The sequence below is a fragment of the Nelusetta ayraudi genome, unplaced genomic scaffold (genome assembly GCF_046127955.1).
Source record: "Nelusetta ayraudi isolate G7.1 ecotype Tasmania unplaced genomic scaffold, CSIRO-AGI_Nayr_v1 ptg000034l, whole genome shotgun sequence".
NCBI classification, from domain to species: Eukaryota; Metazoa; Chordata; class Actinopteri; order Tetraodontiformes; family Monacanthidae; genus Nelusetta; species Nelusetta ayraudi.
The window spans coordinates 5201921-5221132 of NW_027466084.1; the positions used below are offsets into that span (position 1 = coordinate 5201921).

At 41.6% G+C, this 19212-nt stretch overlaps 2 protein-coding genes across 3 annotated transcripts in view; both read left to right on the forward strand.

Moving 5' to 3' along the window:
• The first annotated feature begins 1109 nt into the window (after window positions 1-1109).
• hao1 (hydroxyacid oxidase (glycolate oxidase) 1) lies at window positions 1110-19194 on the forward strand. The gene is made up of 8 exons (XM_076032668.1): window positions 1110-1286; window positions 5656-5807; window positions 12249-12519; window positions 13544-13716; window positions 13842-13933; window positions 14797-14955; window positions 16167-16236; window positions 18971-19194. The coding sequence occupies exons 1-8, from the start codon at window positions 1150-1152 to the stop codon at window positions 19036-19038; spliced, it is 1122 nt and encodes a 373-aa protein (XP_075888783.1). The 5' UTR covers window positions 1110-1149; the 3' UTR covers window positions 19039-19194.
• Window positions 4354-19212, forward strand: part of rcn3 (reticulocalbin 3, EF-hand calcium binding domain) — a 107161-nt gene continuing 92302 nt past the window's right edge. For both annotated transcript variants that reach the window (XM_076032669.1, XM_076032670.1), the window contains exon 1: window positions 4354-4358. The gene's annotated coding sequence lies outside the window, so the exon portion shown is untranslated. The remainder of the gene's footprint in view (window positions 4359-19212) is intronic.

Here is a 19212-nt window from a genome sequence, read left to right on the forward strand (position 1 = left end):
ATAATGGCATAATTAAATGCATCATTGTATTCCCTAATCACTGGTTTAAAAAAAAAAAAAAAAAAAATGAAATCTCAAGAAAACTCCCTGTTAAATGTACATCACTAATCTGTGAGCAGGAAAGACATCAGAAGTGTCTAGAAAGCGCTAACAGTTGGGGGCATGTTCCTCACCATTCTAGATTTTGCGGCCTTATGGTTGTGCTCTGCACAGCCGTTGGTTAAATTTCCTATGAACGAGCAAAGACATTAATCAGGTATGTAATCGATGTGAAACAGTAAAGAAATACTGTTTCAGTCAAAGAAGTTATAGACCCACTGTGAGCCCAGGATAATTTCTCAGCAAATAATTCTCTGTGAATTAACCGTCTTCAGGATTCTCCACAAAAGGCCTCAACATGTTTAACACAAATCAGCCTTGATTTATATTCAGACAGATTTTCTCTGAAAGGTCCAGTGTGCAATATGTGGAGATTTTGAAGAAGAAACAGAGATAGAGAAGAGATAGAGAAAGTCGTTAAAGTTTAGAATGCAGTTTCTTTCACTCTCCCTCTCCCTCATGAGCTTGCCAGTGAACTACGATGGCCCTCTGCATACCCAAGCCTGGATACCTCGTCCACCTTCTTCTTCCTTGGCTTATTTGAGGACAGCAGTGTTCGGGCAGCTGGATTGTCCACACCATTCTTCCTTAGAAATACGGTGGCACAAGATGGCAGGGATGCAGATGGGAGCAAGACCCTTATAGATGTATGGATATTCTAATATATCTCTGAAAACCATTGTAAGGGTAGGAAAAACAAATTACTTTTATTGTACTGCAATTATACATTTTGTATTTATGGGCAGTATATGTAGTTTTTACCAACATAAAAATTTTAAATTAAGACAAATATTATACACTGGACCTTTAAACCTGCTTTGTGAAATAGGCCCAGGTGGCTCGACCATCATGCACTATACCCAAAAATGTTCTGGCCTTTGGAACATCTTTATCTTGAGTAAACTGAGAGCAAATCATCCAAAGAATGGTTGAAGCCAATGAAATTCAGGCAGGTTAATTATTACCCCATCAGTTCTGTTTTCCATGTGCTCTGCACTTTGCTTTTAAAGTGTTACTTGTATTCTATGTGTTCAGGTGTATGGTTAGACAATGTCGAGCCTGAATGTGTGCGTGTCTGACTTTGAAGAAAAAGCCAGAAAGGTTCTTCCTAAGGCTGTGTATGACTACTACTGCTCTGGAGCTGATGAACAAAAGACACTGACGGACAATGTTGTGGCATTTAAAAGGTAAGAGTACACAAACGCTAACCTTTGTAGCCACACTTGTGCTCTTCATTTGTGTCTTTTCAACGCCTTTATTTAATGTTCAAAATTTCAGATCAAAAGATGAACATGAGACAAAAGTTCAGAATTCCAGCTTTTATTTCATGGTATTTACATTGGGATGTGTTAGACAACTCAGGACAGAGCACCTTTTCTTTGAACCCAGCCACTTTTCAAGTCAGCAAAAGTATTGGAACAGACATTATTATATTAACTTAAATTGAATAACATTTAATATTTAGTGGCATAACCCTTACTTGCGATAACTGCATCGAGCCTGTGACCCATTGACTTCACCAGGCTGTTGCATTCTTCATTTCAAATTCTGTTCCAAGCCTTGACTGAAGCCTCTTTCAGTTGTTTGATTGTGGGGGTTTCTCCCTTCAGTCTCCTCTTCAGGAGGTAAAATGCATGCTCGATTGGGTTAAGGTCCGGTGATTGACTCTGCCAGTTCACGACCTTCCACTTTTTTCCCTTGATGAAGTCCTTTGTTGTGTTGGCAGTGTGTTTTGGGTCATTGTCTTGTTGCATGATGAAGCTTCTCCCGATTAGTTTGGATGCATTTTTCTGTAAATTGCCAGACAAAATGGTTTTGTAGACTTCAGAATTCATTCTGCTGCTACCATCATGAGTTACATCATCAATAAAGACTAGTGAGCCCGTTCCAGAAGCAGCCATGCAAGCCCAAGCCATGACACTACATTCACCATGCTTCACAGATGAGCTTGTATGTTTTGGATCATAAGCAGATCCTTTCTTTCTCCATACTTTGGCCTTTCCATCACTTTGGTAGAGGTTAATCTTGGTCTCATCGGTCCATAAAACTTTGTTCCAAAACTTTTCCGGCTGATCTCTGTGCTTCTTTGCCAAATCCAATCTGGCCTTCCGATTCTTTTTGCTGAGGAGTGGTTTGCATCTCGTGGTATGGCCTCTATATTTCTTCTCTCAAAGTCTTCTTCGAACAGTGGATTGTGATACCTTCAGCAGGTAGCAGCAGAATGAATTCTGAAGAGGAGACTGAAGGGAGAAACCCCATTAAACAAACAACAACTGAACGAGGCTGCAGTCAAGGCCTGGAACAGCATTTCAAATGAAGAATGCAACAGCCTGGTGAAGTCAATGGGTTGCAGGCTCGATGCAGTTATTGCAAGTAAGGGCTATGCCACCAAACATTAAATGTTATGCACTTTTAAGTTAATTTAACAATGTCTGTTCCAATACTTTTTTCTCACTTGAAAAGTGGGTGGGTTTAAAGAAAAGTTGGTGCTCTGCTCTGTCCTGAGTTGTTTAACACATATCGATATAAATACCATGAAATAAAAGCTGGAATTCTGAACTTTTGTCTCATATTCATCTTTTGATTTGAAACCTAAATGTCTTCAGTGTACAACAAAAACAGGATTTGTGTATAAATATGTATATATATGTATATATATATATATATGTATATGTGTATATATATATGTATATATATATATATATGTATATGTGTATATATATGTATATGTGTATATATATGTATGTATGTGTATGTGTGTGTGTATATATATACATACATACATATATACATACATACACACATATATACACATATATATGAGATGCCCAGGCTTATGGCAATAAAAAGACTCCCTATCCTCTTTCTTCGGGCTAACTCTCGGAGGAAGTGTTTGGCGAGCAGGAGGTTGGCGTGACTTTTCCTTAGAACCCCAAGAGACTTTTTTCGACCCCGGGAAAGAAAAAAAAACTGTAACGTTCCCGTGTGGACAGTGCCTAAGTCACAGGCTTTACAAGCTATACTCCATTTGTCAAAAAGCATTCCCTTTTCCCTGGTGAACTTAACATAAGTTGGTGCCTTCTTGTGGCTTCTAAATTTCTGTCTGTAGGCCTCAGGCACCAATTCATAAGCGCAGAGCAGTTTTTACAGATTCATATTGCAAACTTTCCTCAACTTGGAGCGCGGCTATAGCTTCTTGAGCTTTCCCGTGGATTTTGCACCTGAAGCCCAAGCTCCTGGACTGCTGAAGGGAAGGAGAAAGGGGGTCGTAACGAGGTAATGTGGCTGGTGGCTTCTCCACCTCAAACTCCTCACCTGAGGTTGAGCCACCCTCAACATTATCGAGGGGAGCACCCTTAAGTTGTAGACGACCAGCCTCTCCACCCAGGATGACATCCTCCACGAGAGCTGGTTCGGTCTGCCCTGGCACTTCTACAAGCCTCAGCTCCATCAACTTACTCTCAACAAGTTCCCTTTTTAAAACCTGTTTGCGAACTGAGAGACCGAAGTGACTTGCTATTTAAGCCAATTCATCCTTTCGACAGCTGTCGACCAGTCTAAGGGAAGGGGAAGCAAGGAAGCTACCTTAGACGAACTGCGACATGACGACTGACCACAATCAGTTACTAGTTACCCCTAAACAAATCCAAAATACAAGACACAATACTTACTGTTTTGGCACCCGGAATTCTTTAACGGATTAATACAAAAAATAAAACACAGACCCACGGCTACAAAACAAAAGGGGCCAGATGCTAAAGTGCTGACGGTGAATAAAGTGCTACGAATGCTACAAAGAGCTACAAATGTTCCAACAGGGTCGAGCAGTCTCTCTACCAGACGACAGTCCCTTACAGAATAACGCAACGGCTTTGTAGCCGCTGGTCTCAAGTCGATGGCGGGAGTTGAGCAGTTGAGTGAATGCCGCACCACCAATCAGGGAGCAGGTACAGGGAAGATCTTTTTTGGGTGGGGGACTGAACTCCCCAGTGGCCGCACCAATCAGAGTGGGGAAGAGGCGAGGCAATACACAGTGTGTCGGAGGGAGAGGTGCAGAGGTGGCGCACACATAGTCGGCTGTTTCGCAACGGCGGTAAAAATTGTCTCTTTCTGGTAACTTTGTCTCTCGTCCATGTGTTAAGTTTGTTTCCATGGATTCGGTTCCTCTCGCTGGTAAGGTTGATATTTGCTCTCTGCCTGTGACTTTTGTTCTGTCGTGTCCAGTTGAACCATTTTAAATTCTGGCCACAAGGGTGTTGATGTTGTCTATACAGCAGGTAACAGGGTGAGTATCCGGTGGGCTCGTGACGAGTACAGTGATATGCGTGTATCATTTATGGTAAATGTTCTTTCCACCTATCCTTTCCTCTCTGTCAATGTTCTTAACATTTGCAGCAGTGTGCGGTTAAACCGCTCAGCTGGGTCACATTGAGGGTGATAAGGGGATGTTTGTAAGTGTCCAACCCCTGACAGCTGTCCGCAAGGGTGCGGAACAGGTCGTTCTTGAACTCGCATTCTCACTGACCTTCTGACCTCATCAGTGAGAATACTGTTGGTCTCTTTTAGTAAGTTTTGCAGTGCTAATCAAGAGAGAGTCCCTGAATTTCTCACACACTGCCCACTTCAGAGCCAGGAACTCGAGATTCCCGCTGTGGAGTCTCTAATTTCGTTCTGCAGGCGTTGGCGTTCGTGATCCATATCCAAAAACTCTCAATTTCCACCTGGTTGTTGGTTGAGAATATGCGCCAAGCCCTTCTTCTGATGCATCGGTGTGTAGGACGAATGGCTCCTCGAAGTTTGGATATGCGAGGACTTGTGGATTGATCAGCGTACTTGCTAGCCTTTCCAATGTGTTTTGGTGATTCATGTTCCATTCAATGGGTGCTGTAGATGGTAGCTGTGGGCCTTTAGATTTGCAGCGACGTGGAAGGAAGTGAGGCATGGAGGACTTGACTTGAAGCAACTCATACAACGGTTTTTGTACTGACTGCAATTAATAAATGGCTTTAATTGAAAGGTAATTAATATTTTTCATGCTTACATTTTTTGTATGTAGTCAACTTTAAGTATCGGGTATCGGGGAAAGTATCGGAAATAAACAAATTAAAAACATGGATCGGAGCATCCCTAAGACACACTCTCTCTTTCTCAGACACACACACACACACACACACACACACACACGCACATGCACGCACACTGAAACAATGCTGTTCATTTGACAAGGTGATTTTTTTCAGCATTGATTGTGTGATTGTTGTGTAACCAGTGTGTTGCGCTGGTTAACGCATGCCTTTCAGAGGCGCCAAACACAAGGCCAACAGCCTTAGTCAGTTTCAGCTTTGGTGAATCACAGTGCGACCACTGAACCTGAACTGTACATCATTCCCGTCCGATATTTTGCACAGTCTGTCAGAGACGCCCATATCTACATATTGCTTTAGCCAAAAGCATTAACTGGACTTAAGAACCACACAAAAGATATTTAATCACATGTTGCCTGTAACGTAAGACATCAAAGATGTAATTTCTTCATATAACATATTTTGTCAACAGGTGGCGTCTCATCCCTCGTGTTTTGAGGGACGTGTCTACCGTGGATCTCTCCACCTGGTTTCTGGGTGAGAGGCTCAGTATGCCTGTGTGTGTCGCAGCAACGGCCATGCAGAGGATGGCTCATCATCAAGGAGAAACCGCTACTGCAAGAGGTATACGCTGACATACACACAAGTTTACAGACTCTCGCTTACAGTACTTTATTGGATAACTAATAGATAGATATATAGATAGATAGGAACTTATTTATCCCGGAGGAAATTCAGTTTCTCAGCTGCACAATCAGTCATCGGTATGTTATTTTTTTGGTCGTTAGTTTGTGGGAGTTGAGATTTAAAAACTTTTTTGGGAGCAGTACTCTTTGGAGCAGCGGCGCTAGCTAGCAGAAATGCTCACATTACTAAAAAAAAAATGGAGCCAGTGAAAGAAGAGGAAAACCTGCTGCCGTTTTTCCTCTTTGTCATGTATGGCCATAATGACAAGCAGAAGTGTGTCTGAATGTCTTTAGGATTGCTGACAGATTTATTCTCAAAGGTAGAGCTTGTGACCCGATAGTGTGAATCACACAGGTCGGTTCAGGAACTACCTGAGTGGTTTTATTATTATGTATTAGTGATATTCTGGCCATGACCGAACTGAGGGAGGGATAGGGAGTGACAAAGAGAATAGAAAGGGGATGTGAGTGAGGGGCAAGGGAAGGGAGGGAGAGAGGGAGAGAGAGAGCAACTGGCAACAATATACAAGTACTGTGTAAAAAAACAGATATTAATTTGTATAGTTAATTATCCAGTAATGAACTAATTCAAGTAATAAACAGATCAACTCATCAAGAAAAAGAATAAGAAAACACACACGCACACACACAAACACACGATAACCATAAATAAGTAAGACAATGAAGTGTGTGTATATGTGCATGCGCATAAGTGTGCACATGTGCATGTACAGTATGTGTGTTAGTCTGTGCTTCGGTGTGTGAGTGTTTTAATGTGTGTGTCTATATGTTTATCTATGCGTGTGTGCCTGTGTGTGTATGTCTGTGTGTGTGTGTGTGTGTGTGTGTTTGTGAGTATGGGAGTGTGTGTGTGGGTTTTAGGGTTGGGCGATATGGACTAGTCATATCCCGATATATTTAGGCTGAATCGATATACGATATGTATCCCGATATTTCATTCTGCAAAGTGAGAGCAAATGTTCAGTCAAAGTCAAAGCGGCTTTCGAAGCGGCTTTTTTTCTTTGTTTTCTTTGGTTAGCGCTGCTGCCTCACAGCAAGGAGCTTGTGGGTTCGATTCCGGGCCTGGGACCTTTCTGTGTGGAGTTTGCATGTTCTCCCTGTGTCTGCGTGGGTTCTATCCGGGTTCTCCGGCTTCCTCCCACAGTCCAAAAAACATGCATGTGAGGTCAATTGAACGCTCTAAATTGTCCGTAGGTGTGCATGGGAAAATGGGAGATTTGCAAATCACTTTCGTTGTTGTTTATTTTCACTTTGCACAATCCTCGATCGACCCACGGGTCGGGCACCATGTGTCCACTATTATGTATGTTCACTATTGTTTGCAGTTTGTGACTGCAGGCTGGTCATTAGTAGCAGTGACAGGTCCGCTGCCCGACGTGGTTGGTGTTGTTGTGAGTGGCCGTCTACACCTCACGGCCGCTTAGGTTGCTGGGCGGGGGGGAGGGATTCAGAGCTGTGACACCGGTGTTTCCAAAAATGATCAGTTTCGCCGTTTACAAGAATCCGGGAAAGGCATCGTTTTCAAACGTATGAAAAAGTGTGGTTTCGGTGAGCAGTTTCAACGAAAACGCTGGCTTCGTGTACACGCATGGCCGAACCACGTAAATATTTGTGCGTTTTCAGAGAGAAAAGCGTGGCAAAGTGTCACAGACCGTCTGAATGCGTAGGTAGTGCACAAATACGAACTCGCTCCTCCGCTGGAACAATCGCAATTACGATTATAATAGTTAATGATAATAATAATCATATCTGAAACTCTGGGCATTGTTGCACGTGCTGCAGAAAATGATGAACGAGTTGCCGGCAAGTTCGTTCAGGATGGAAACCAGGTAACAGTCCTGCAGAGGAAATGCACAGGAACGTTTAAAGAAAAATCGTACTCCGATTACGAACCAGTTGAAATTGTAGGTGGAATTTATTGCACATGTGAGTGAAATTGTGAAAATGTAGCTCCAAAAAAACGTAACAAATTTGATAAATAGACGACTTCGCTGAATTTTCGTTCGAGCTTAAAAAAAGAACATCCTGCAAAATGGTAACCCTAACTAATATTTAAGATACACAAGTGTACATTGTATGCAGAAGGCTCACCTTTTGTTTTAGCGTCATTTGGTGCCCACACAAAATTTCATTTGTGTAACATGACCCAGATGCTGTGTATGGAGAGAGCCATCCTGGCAACATAGTGGGAATTAGTGGAAATGAAAATTCCCACTGTGCTAATTGTCATGGGTTAACAGAACTCATAAGTTATCAGACAATCGTATGCCCAGCATCTACAGCAGCAAATACAACTGGCGGATTTGGGCATCCATTACAAGAAGGTAAAGACTTGCAGGCATTTTATTAGAGTCTGAAATAAAAAGGAAAACGATTAGAAAACTTAACCTTGAAATGAGAGGAAAAAAATTTTGAATGAGAGGTGAGTCATGCTTTCAATGCACACGGTATGCTGACTGGAACAAAAACATAATAATAATTATTCTTCTTTCCTCTCCCAGCTCCAAGAACATGACATCTTAAAATAAATAAAGCTCAATTGAATTATCAAAGTGTCTGTTTCATGTATGCACCTTTTGGCCTAAAAAAAATGACACTAAGCACTCAAATTGTGAAAGTTTTTATCTGTAATCCTACCTTAGTGCTATGATTGGTTGGAAGTTGAAACTCTGGCATCATTCATAAGGTTAGAAGAAATTCACTTAATGTACCATGAAATGCAACTTCTCAGAAATATTAAAACACTTCATGGGAATAAAAAGTGAGATGAGGGACCAGTTGAAATATCTATTCTTTAAGGTAGTAGATATCACAATGACAATTAACAGCTTGTGAGGTGTACATAAAAACCTCCCCGCCCCGCCTGGGCGGGCATGGAACCCCAGACTCCCAGGTGATAGTCATGTGCACTGACCATTTAGCCAAAGGGATCTTCCCTTGGCCAAGTAGCCAGGGTGTATTATCAATTGGAGACATAGTAACAGGACCGTCAACTGTCACAAAAAAGAACCTCATGTTACTCTTCAATGTATATTCATGTTTATACGGAATGTGTATTTTTATATATGATGCATAGTAAAGTATAAGTTATGTTCCAAATTATCAAATGATTGCAACATGACCTCAACTAATTTCTCTATAATACCCTGCCTTCGCCCTAAGACAGCTGGGATAGGCTCCAGCAGACCCCCGTGACCCTGAATTGGAATAAGCGGGTATAGAAGATGGATGGATGGATGGAATTTCTCTATAATGATTGAAATTAAATGATTCCAAAACTTTAAATGATATACTTAAATCATTCCAAACGTTGAAATAATGACAGTGGGTCTAGTTGAATGTGATAACTATGTGTAGTGTTCAGTGGAACAACTATTGGTTTCCGTTAGCGGTGACTGTTTACTGAGACGAGGAGTGAGATCCACAGAATAAATCAAAGAAATTATACCAAATAAATTTATACCATGACGTGTTGCTCCTCCACCTATCCTACTTTTGTGCAACGGATCACGGATAAATTCATCCAGGATGACCAACATATCCCGGCTTAATCCCTTATCCTAGTTTTCTGCAACGGGGTCCTGGTCTGTCTGTGAAGGTTCTCAGTCATCCAGGTCATCTTAAGGTAGAAGGGTTAAGTCAAGGCAACTGGATTTGTTCCTGTGATCTTGAAGATGTCTTGCCTCTTTTGCTGCCCAGCTGCCACCAAGTGGCAAAGGGGGACTACCCAGACAGCGACCCGGCCCCAGGATTGGAGGAAGGGGGACAGGATTGTACCCCTTCCCCCTTGCACAGATTGCATTCGTCCAAGTTTTCAATTTTGACCCCACTGTGTATTTGAGTTTGACACCACTGAGTTAAGAAAATTGCAAGGATTTGCATTTTGCTCTGCTGGATCTAAAGAAGGTTCAAAGTAGAGCTTCAAAACGCAAAGAGAAGAAATGGCAGCAAGAGGCCAAAAATTTTGAGCAGGCAATTTATTGAAAGCAACATTTGAAATACGCTGTTCATCAGCTGACTCTTGTGCGTGAACACAAAGTTGCCACGCTAAGTGAGGCAGCAGTCTTAGCTGATGAATATTAGTTGACCCGCACCCGTATCTTTGGTGACCATGGGGAAAACCTCATTTTCATTCTAACACTCCTCAGAGAATAAGTAGGCCTACAACGCAGGAATCACAGTTTCCAGGTAAAGGGGGTGCTGATGGGTGCCATTACTGTCAGCAAAAGGGTCACTGGAAAAGGGAATGTCCTGTGCTTGGTGGGAAAGGTAAAGTCCCTCCCGTTAAATCGGCTGGGTTAGTTGCACCAATAAAAAAAAAAAATAGGACTTCTGAGTTGGTAGCACCATTTGACATGAAAATGAAAACCATGACTGCGCCGGAGGTTGTTTCATGTTACCAGCTATTTATCTCCAATGGTTTCGCGAAACTAAAGGGTGGGGACAAGGAACTCCCAGTTAGTTAACGTTAAAGTATTGAGGGATTCAGGAGCCATGCGTTCTTTTGTGAGGGAGGCCATCTTACCTTTTTCTCCACAGTCAGACACTGGGGGTCGTGTGCCCTGTAGAGGTTTGGCACTGCAAACATTTCATGTACCAGTGCATAAAATGTTTTTGTCCTGTGGGTTCTTTTAAAAGGAGATGGAAATTGCTGTACGGGATGAACTTCCAGTTTGGGGAGTTGACATCATTTTGGGGAATGATCTAGTAACTGATGGTCGTATGTGGCCAGATGATGAAAGACCTGTTTTAACACCCAGAACTCCAGAGCCATTATTGACCAAACAGCAACAACTGCCCTGTTCTCCTGTTCTAGCTTCTCCAGGGGGTGCAGTTACCATTCCAGTGTCAGTGCAGACAGATCTCTCTAGTTCCTCTCAAAATTCTAAAGGGATCACCACACCAGGTGCTGCAGTGCCACAGAGGGGTGTGCAACAGCAGCCAGATGAGGTGGAGGAAGCGCCCTCTGCTGTGTGTGGTGTGACTCATGCTATGGCTACAGCATTGCCTACTGACAGTGGGGTAAATTGGAACCTGACAAAAGTTTTGTCCTGTCCTGTGCCAAACAGTCTTTGTATTTCTAGTGCAGAACTGGTCGAAGAGCAGAAAAAGGATCCATCTTTGAAGGACCCGTATGAGTCAGTGGTTCCCTTCTGTTAGGTTGGACAAATCAGACATGGCTACGTGCTCCAGGATGATCTTTTATTATGGGTTTGGGCTCCTCATGAAGACTTTAGTGGGGAACCCATTGTGCAAGTGGTATTACCTGAAAAAGTTTGCATGCCAGTAGTTCAACAGCACGTGACAATATTGCAGGTTGTATGGGGGTCAGAAAGACTTATTACCAGGTGTTGCAACATTTTTTCTGGCCCTGTGTGAAACTTGATGTTGCCAGCTATATAAAGACATGTCACACTTCAGGTTACCAGCAAACCAAATCAGTCTCTGAAACCAGCACCTCTGTATCCAATTCCTGCAGAGAGTAAACCTTTTGATCATTTAATAATGGACTGTGTTGGACCTCTTCCTCGCTCCAAATCAGGTTGCTCTTACTTATTAACAATCATGTGTCAGTCCACCAGATATCCTGCAGCTTATCCATTGAGGTTGACCAATACAAAGTTTGTGTTGAAGGCTATATGAAGGCGCCATCTGTTTTGTTAGACAATGTAGTTCCAGGGTCATGAGTCGCGAAAGGGAGCAGAGATAGGTCGTTGGGGCGTGACGCATGCGCACACGCATCGTCCAGTTAATAGTCCAACTAAGGCCTATACATGGCAGGGAAATTCGAATTCCAGTCGCATTATCTGGGTGTCTCAATCGGAGTTCTCCGATTACAATCGGAGTTCTGAAACTCAGATCATAATTGGACTAAGGTGTTTACATGCACGTGAGTTCTCCAATCATAATCGGATTAAGGCAATAATTCGAATTTCTCTAGTGCCATGTAAACACACTGACTGAATTCATATCTGTATTTGGTATTCCAAGAGTTATACAGACAGACCAAGTGTTAAGTTTTACATCTTGGCTATTTACCCAGGTTCTTAAACAACTTAATGTAACTCATTATCTGTCAGGTATCCAGGTTTGGATGCGCAAGGCCTCCGTAGTTCACTGGCAAGCTCAAAAGAGGGGTGGGGGAAGTGAAAGACGCTGCAATCTAAAATATAACCACTTGATGTAGCTTCTTCTGTTTCTTCTTCAAAATCTCAAAATATTCCACAATGGACCTTTGATTTGAAAAGTGAATGAAAATAATTTAGTTTAAAAATAACACACACAGAACGTTTTTTGCTGAATACGTTTTTTTGATCGCTGTATGACCTCCTGACTATCTCATCAAATGTCTCCCCAGCTTGCCAGGCAGTCGGAACAGGGATGATGTTGAGTTCTTGGGCCACCTCCACCATTGAGGAGGTCATGTCTGCGACTACAGCTGCAGGGGGTCCTGGCGGTGTGCTGTGGCTACAACTGTACATCTATAAAGACAGGGCACTGACACTGTCTTTGGTGAGGAGGGCAGAGCAGGCTGGCTACAAGGCCATATTTGTCACTGTGGATACTCCGTACCTCGGCCGAAGACGGGACGACATGCGCAATCGCTTTCAACTGCCGGCACACCTGAGGTAAAGTGATGAAGTCCAAGTCCTCCATCGGAATTCACAATCTGAATTGAAATATTTTATTGTCATTATACAATTAAAGGTGTATATTTGTAGATTTTGAAAAAGAAACAGTGACATCAAGTGGTTACATTTTAGATTGCAGCGTCTTTCACTCCCTCACCTTCCCCCGAGGTTGCAGTGAACTACAGTGGCCCTGTGCACCCAAACCTGGATACCTCGCCCACCTTCTTCTTCTTCGATGGTTTATTTGAGGACACCAGCATTCACCCTAAATACCAAACACTCTGTCAGGCAGCTGGATCATCCACAGCAGACTTCCTTAGAAATATGGTGGTGCAAGATGGCCGCTAACTGGGAACAAGACCCTATGTTTGTGTGTGTGTGTGTGTGTGTGTGTGTGTGTCAGGGCTGTCAGTCTATTCAAATTTTTAATTGCGATTAATCGCATTTGTCTCCTGTGTTAACTTACAATTAATCGCAAATTAAGTGCAATTTTTTTTTTTTACCCTGCATATTTATTGTGTTTCTTATATTCTAGGAAAAGTTGGAGAGGACAATAATAATTATTTTGTGGAAATATTATTTTTGTTCCCTCTCTCTCGCACTCTGATACTAGAAACTGACAAATGTAACGTACACAAATATGATTGCATTTGTCAATCGTTGTATTTTCTTATTCACATACATATATACAATTTATATAGCTATTCATACAGTGTACCGTTATAAGGGTAGGAAAACCAAATGACTTTTGTTGTACTGCCAGTATACACTTTTATTTATGTATTTATGGGCAGCATATGAAGTTTTCACATTCATAAATCAAGCCAAAGATTACACACTGGACCTTTAAACTATAATGAAAGTCAAAAGTGCCTTCCTTCAATGAGATCTGGTCCTCATGGATCTCTAAAGACTAGAACAACAGTGATTTTTTTTATTCTATTTTTTTTTTTTTTTACAAATGTATCGCCTATATGCTGGAATCGCTCTAACAGTGTACTTCACTCTGTCTTGTCCTCAGCATGGCCAACTTCTCGACGGCTTCGCTGGCCTTCTCCGAGGACAGCTACGGGGATGACAGCGGTTTAGCCGTTTACGTCGCAAAAGCTATCGACCCCTCACTGTCTTGGGATGACATCACTTGGCTGAAAGCAAACACACACCTACCCGTGATTCTAAAAGGAATACTAAATGGTACACACACACACACACACACACACACACACACACACACACACTACAGCTCTGGTTGCACATCTCTTAATTTACAGAAATGACCCCAAGTCATTGTTCGTTCGCACGCATGTGTGTGTCACCAGGAGAGGACGCAGTCCTGGCTGTGAACTGTGGTGCTGATGGCATTGTGGTGTCCAATCATGGAGCTCGACAGCTGGATGGAGTTCCTGCCACGGTTTGTGTCCATTAGAGGGATTTCAGTGAGTCGAGCAGCGTTTGACAGGTCCGAGCAAGACTGCTGCAACCAACAGGCTCTGTCCCCTGAGCAGCTTTGATAGATGGAAGGATAGATACATGATGGATAGACAGACAGACAGATAGATGATCGATAGGTAGGTGGATGAATAGATAGACAGTTGGATAGATAGATAAATTAATAGATAGATAAGTGCTTTATTTATCCCAAAGGAAATTCAGTTTCTCAGCTGCATAATCAGTCATCAGCAATCATTTCATAAGAAATTTCATAGAGAGTAAAAGAACAATTAAGACAATAATTTGAAGTAAAAAAAAAAGAGTTGACAGTGCCAGTGGTACTGAGGTTTTTAAAAGTCAAATGCAAAATTGCAAGATGTAAATGCAAAGTGCATGGATGTGCAATAGATATGAGGGACATAGTTGAGTTTAGGTTTAGTTCCTGCTGCAGTTACAAAAGCAGGAACATTGAATGCCAATATGACAATATGCCAAATTCCCATGACTTGTTATGGTGACAGAGGGCGTTGTCGTACTCGTACTGACCAACTGCAGTACCAGGCACTTTATTGTTCAAGGTCCACTGCTGCTCTGTGTGTTTTACTGTGTGTAGCTTTTATCTGTTGTTTTATTGCATTTGTTTTATTTTGTAAAGTGTATTTTAGTGTTCAGAAAGGCACCTATGAATAATAATAATAATAATAATAATAATTATTATTATTATTATTATTATTATTATTATTATTATTATTATTATTATTACCTTAAGCACTAAAAGTAAATAATGTATAAAGAGTATTATGTGCTTTTTTTTTTATTAACAACTTAAAGTTTTATTCCCAGCTTGATGTGTTGGAGGAGGTGGTGCAGGCGGTGGACGGCCGCTGTGATGTCTACCTGGATGGTGGAGTGAGGCAGGGAACCGACGTCCTCAAGGCTTTAGCTCTGGGGGCCAAGGCCGTCTTCATTGGCCGACCAGTGCTGTGGGGTCTTGCTTGTGAGGTAACACATGCACACACACACACACACACACACACACACACACACTCACACACACAGACTACAGTTTCTCCAGTATCAGGAATTCAACCGTTTAGAGCATAGGTGTCAAACTCTGGACCGTGGGCAAAATTTGGCCGCATTGTAATTATAATCTGCCCGCGAGGCAATACAACAACGAGAGCTGGTCCGCTGGTATTGTATAGCACATGTACCACTAATACCACAAAATCCAGAATGCTCTGCTGGTATTTTGGCAGACAATTTACTTTAACAGAACGTTTTCTTGATGCACTTTCTCTTGCTACTCCAAGCATGGGTTTGCACCTTCATTGAGGGATATTATTATGACTTAGTTGGTTTACTGTTGTTATTTAATTTTTAATTTTTATTTTTAGCCCATGGAAAAAGGTTACTGTTGAAATTTAAATCAGAAGGCTCTAAATAAAAGAGGCATACGATTTTTATTTGCATTTTATTTATTTTGATTAGTTTTTTTTTAATTGAAATTTGATTTTGTATCTGCAATATGGAGTTATTTATTGTATAGTATTAAGCTTTGATTGGTTCCATATTCAGTGTTGAACCAAAACTTGTTTGGGTCCATATGAAAAGGTTCACTGTTCTATCTGGAGGAAGATCTTTTCAATAAATATCAATGTTAGACCGAGACTTTGTCCAAGTTTTACATTTTGGCCCCATTGTGTATTTGAGTTTGACACCCCGGGTATAGAGCCAACTTTTAGATACTTTCGCACTTTAGGGTAAAACAGGAAGACTGCAATCAAATCAATCACATTTTCACTTGTACAGTACAGTTCACCTCACAGTGCTCTATCTTCCCGACTGAAGCATCACCGTCTACCCTTAGAACCTCAAACCAGATGAGGGGAAACAAAAACAAACAAGCAAACAAACATTTTCAGAAGATTTGTCATGCGCCAACATCACCAAAACAAATTCTTTGTATGTGTAAATACTTTGTAACAAAGCTTTTTTCTGATTGTGACAAATAAGAACAATTGAGAAAGAATTGCTTTACTTTTATATCTTTGTCCTCTCGTAAACTGAGCCAACATGAGGAAAGAATTCACTGTATTCCAGTTCAAATCTCAGAGATGAGAATAGATTAATGACCAAAGCTCAAAAGAGAATGATGACAAAACTACAATTTACTTAATAGTTAAACAAATGCTCTGTGTGTGTCTGCTCAGGGCGAACAGGGTGTCGTTGAAGTTCTGGAACTTCTTAAGAAGGAGCTGCAGCTTGCCATGGCCCTGTCAGGTACAACACTCACATGCAGTGCATAAATATAAATACATATACTCACTCCTGTTTGAGTGCCAGATTTTTGTGATGCGAAAATGAAACAAATTTTATGTTGATGATTGACATTGAGGCAGGTGAACAGGTTTTGAGATCTTGAAGACTTTCTCGCCTCTCATTCAAAGCAAATATAATTAATTTTAGAACTATCTTCTTTGACATGACCAGTGTGTAACCTGCAAAACTAGCTTTTTGGGGAGAGTGTTTGCAGTTTGGGTGGGCATTGGGATGTTTAAAATAATAGAAAATGTGGTTGCACAAACAAAATATAGTTTCAGGTTCATTGTAGTTACATCGCACTTTAAAGGCAAAACGTTTTTTGCAATTGCTTCACATGAAGAATAAGCATAAAAAAATGTGTAAATGGGTTAGGTTTAAGCACATTCTAAAAACACAAGGGAATGATAATAGAACACAAACAAATTAAACAACACAAAACAAAAACAAGTTAAAAGCCATACAATAAAAGTGAGTCTTAAAGTGCTTCTTAAAAGTGTCCATGTTTAAGAAGTGGACACTTTTAATGACGCTGTCTAATGGTCTCTGGCAGGCTATTTCATAACCGAGGAGCTGCTATGGATAAAGCTCCTTTCCCCGGCCTGTTTTTTCCATGAACAGGGCACATCTGACATACCTGAGTGGTCGGGTGGGGGCTGTAGAGCGTGAGATATATGTTGGGGCAGAAACGTGGAGAGATTTGTAAACTAGAAAGATTTTGAAGTTCATCCTGAAATGAACGAGGAGTTCTTTGGATCTTGTTCGTAACCAGGCATCAGCATTTTGAACAAGTTGTAGAGAGGAAAGGGTGGCCTGAGAGATGCCTTGGTAGAGTGAGTTACAGTAGTCCAGCTTGGATGAAATAAGACCATGAATTATTTTTTTCTAAATCGGGGGATGACAGGAAATGCCTCATTTTGGTGATCGTTCTGAGTTGGAAGAAGCTGGACCTGACAACGGCGTTTACCTGCCTGTTAAAACTTAGATCACTGTCAAATATCACTCAGGTTCTTGGCATTTGGTCTAATGGAGTTTGAAAGGTGATCTATGTTCTGGGTAATATATAGAGACTTTCAAACTAATTCTTTCTTAATGTTGAGCTGTTGCGCATTTCGACTTGGCACGATTTACCTGTCAGATCTGTCAGATTGCGATAGCAACTACTGTGGACGGCCCTCTGGGTCAATTCATTGAACGATTTTAATCTTCCTCTGGCAAAGGCATTCTTTGATTTGGATTAGCCTTTCGGTGGTTGTCGTGGTGAAACAAAAGGAAGAGACTTCATTTTTCCAGCTGAAGCCTTCAGGGTTCGTGCCAACATCAATTGGTATTGGAGCCAAATCGATTGTTATTGGAGCCTAATCATGATAAAGCTGAGCTGGAAAAAAAAACATCTGAGCTCCTGTGTAAAATTCGGCTTTAAGTTATAAACACCCGCTATACATTGAATTTAATGCAGTTTTTAGAAATTTGAACTTCAATTTGACCTCAACACAAGGCTCAAAGCCCAATTTTCGTCGACTGACTCGGAAATTCGTACCATGCGAAATGAGTGCCAACCACAACATGGCCATGGGAGAGCAATGTGAAGTCGAAGGAATCCACGCTGTGTTGCCAGAAGAGATCAAATTGGGTTGGCAAATTGCGCTAAAGTCCCGCAGAAGAATCGCTGACGGGGGTGCGGGAGGGGCGGTACCACATGACCCACGGACCAGTACCGGTGCGCGGCCCGGGGATTGGGGACCACTTACTTAACGGGTTAAATTCAATGAAACAAGCAGGAGATGTGTAGGTCAGCAACATCAGCGGTGTAGCAGTAGGTGCAGTGTAAGGAGTGTGGGAGCCACTGTAAGTGTAAGTGGCTTTTATCCTGTGGATCTCAGGGGTTTTCAGCTGCCTGACAGCATGTTTGGTATTTAGGGTGAACTCTCACGTCCTCAAATAAACCATCGAAGAAGAAGGTGGACGAGGTAATCCAGGTTTGGATGCGCAGGCCACTGTAGTTTACTGGAACGCTTGGGAGGGGAAGGAGAGTGAAAGAGCACCGCAATCTAAAACGCAACCACTTGATGTCGCTGTTTCATCTTCAAAATATCCAAATAGTACATGTAAGCGCGACTATCCAAAGGACCAGGGGGAAATGAAAAATAAAAAAATAAAAAATAGAGTCGCAGAGAGGCTAAGTAAGGGGGAAAAATACCTGCAGGATGCGCTGATGGATGAAGTCACAGCTCCGGAGACAAAGTTGCCATTTAGATTTATTGCATGGTGTTTGACAAAATGCGGTTCAAAACCAAAATAAGGCCAAGCAAAGGAAAGCGGTCTGCAAAAGTAGGACATCCCCTCCCTCACCCTCTCAGTTCATTCAAAAAACCCGGCAGGTGAAGAGCAGCTGATATTCACTTCTGCCGATGTGCCACCCACACCACGAGATGCAATTTGGATTATATGACAAATAATCCATAATAAAAAAACATCCTGTGAAACAACAGATGAACTACAAACATTAGCTGGCAAATACAGTACAATCTGACACTCTAACAGACATTGTTCCCACTTACACTAAAAAACCTCTCTCTCTCTCTTTTTCTTGGGGGTTTTAACATAAAATGTAGTTTTTTTTTTCATAAAGTTCCAGGGGTACAAAAGCACCTTTTTAGTTGTTTTAAATGTCATGATGCATTTGTGTTTGTAGGTTGCCGTTCCATAGCCGAAGTCACCAGGTCCCTTGTGAGAAGATTTGAATTCACTTCCAGGATCTGAAAAACAAATACCACCCAGACTACAGAGCATTTCTGATGCATCACAAAATACAGTTCAGTGTATTTGTTATCAGCAATTAAAACTGCTAAACAAATGTGAATAATCAGATTTGATGTACAATTAGGTTGTCTTGAGAAAATTTAAATAAACCCTTTTTACCGTTTAATAGAAGTG

Excerpts from the sequence above, each read along its gene's own strand:
- hao1 (XM_076032668.1), top strand. The coding sequence starts at position 1,150 with ATGTCGAGCCTGAATGTGTGCGTGTCTGACTTTGAAGAAAAAGCCAGA. Across the intron at positions 1,287-5,655 it reads AATGTTGTGGCATTTAAAAG|GTGGCGTCTCATCCCTCGTG; the intron begins GTAAGAGTACAC and ends TTTTGTCAACAG. Across the intron at positions 13,934-14,796 it reads TGGATGGAGTTCCTGCCACG|CTTGATGTGTTGGAGGAGGT; the intron begins GTTTGTGTCCAT and ends TTTTATTCCCAG.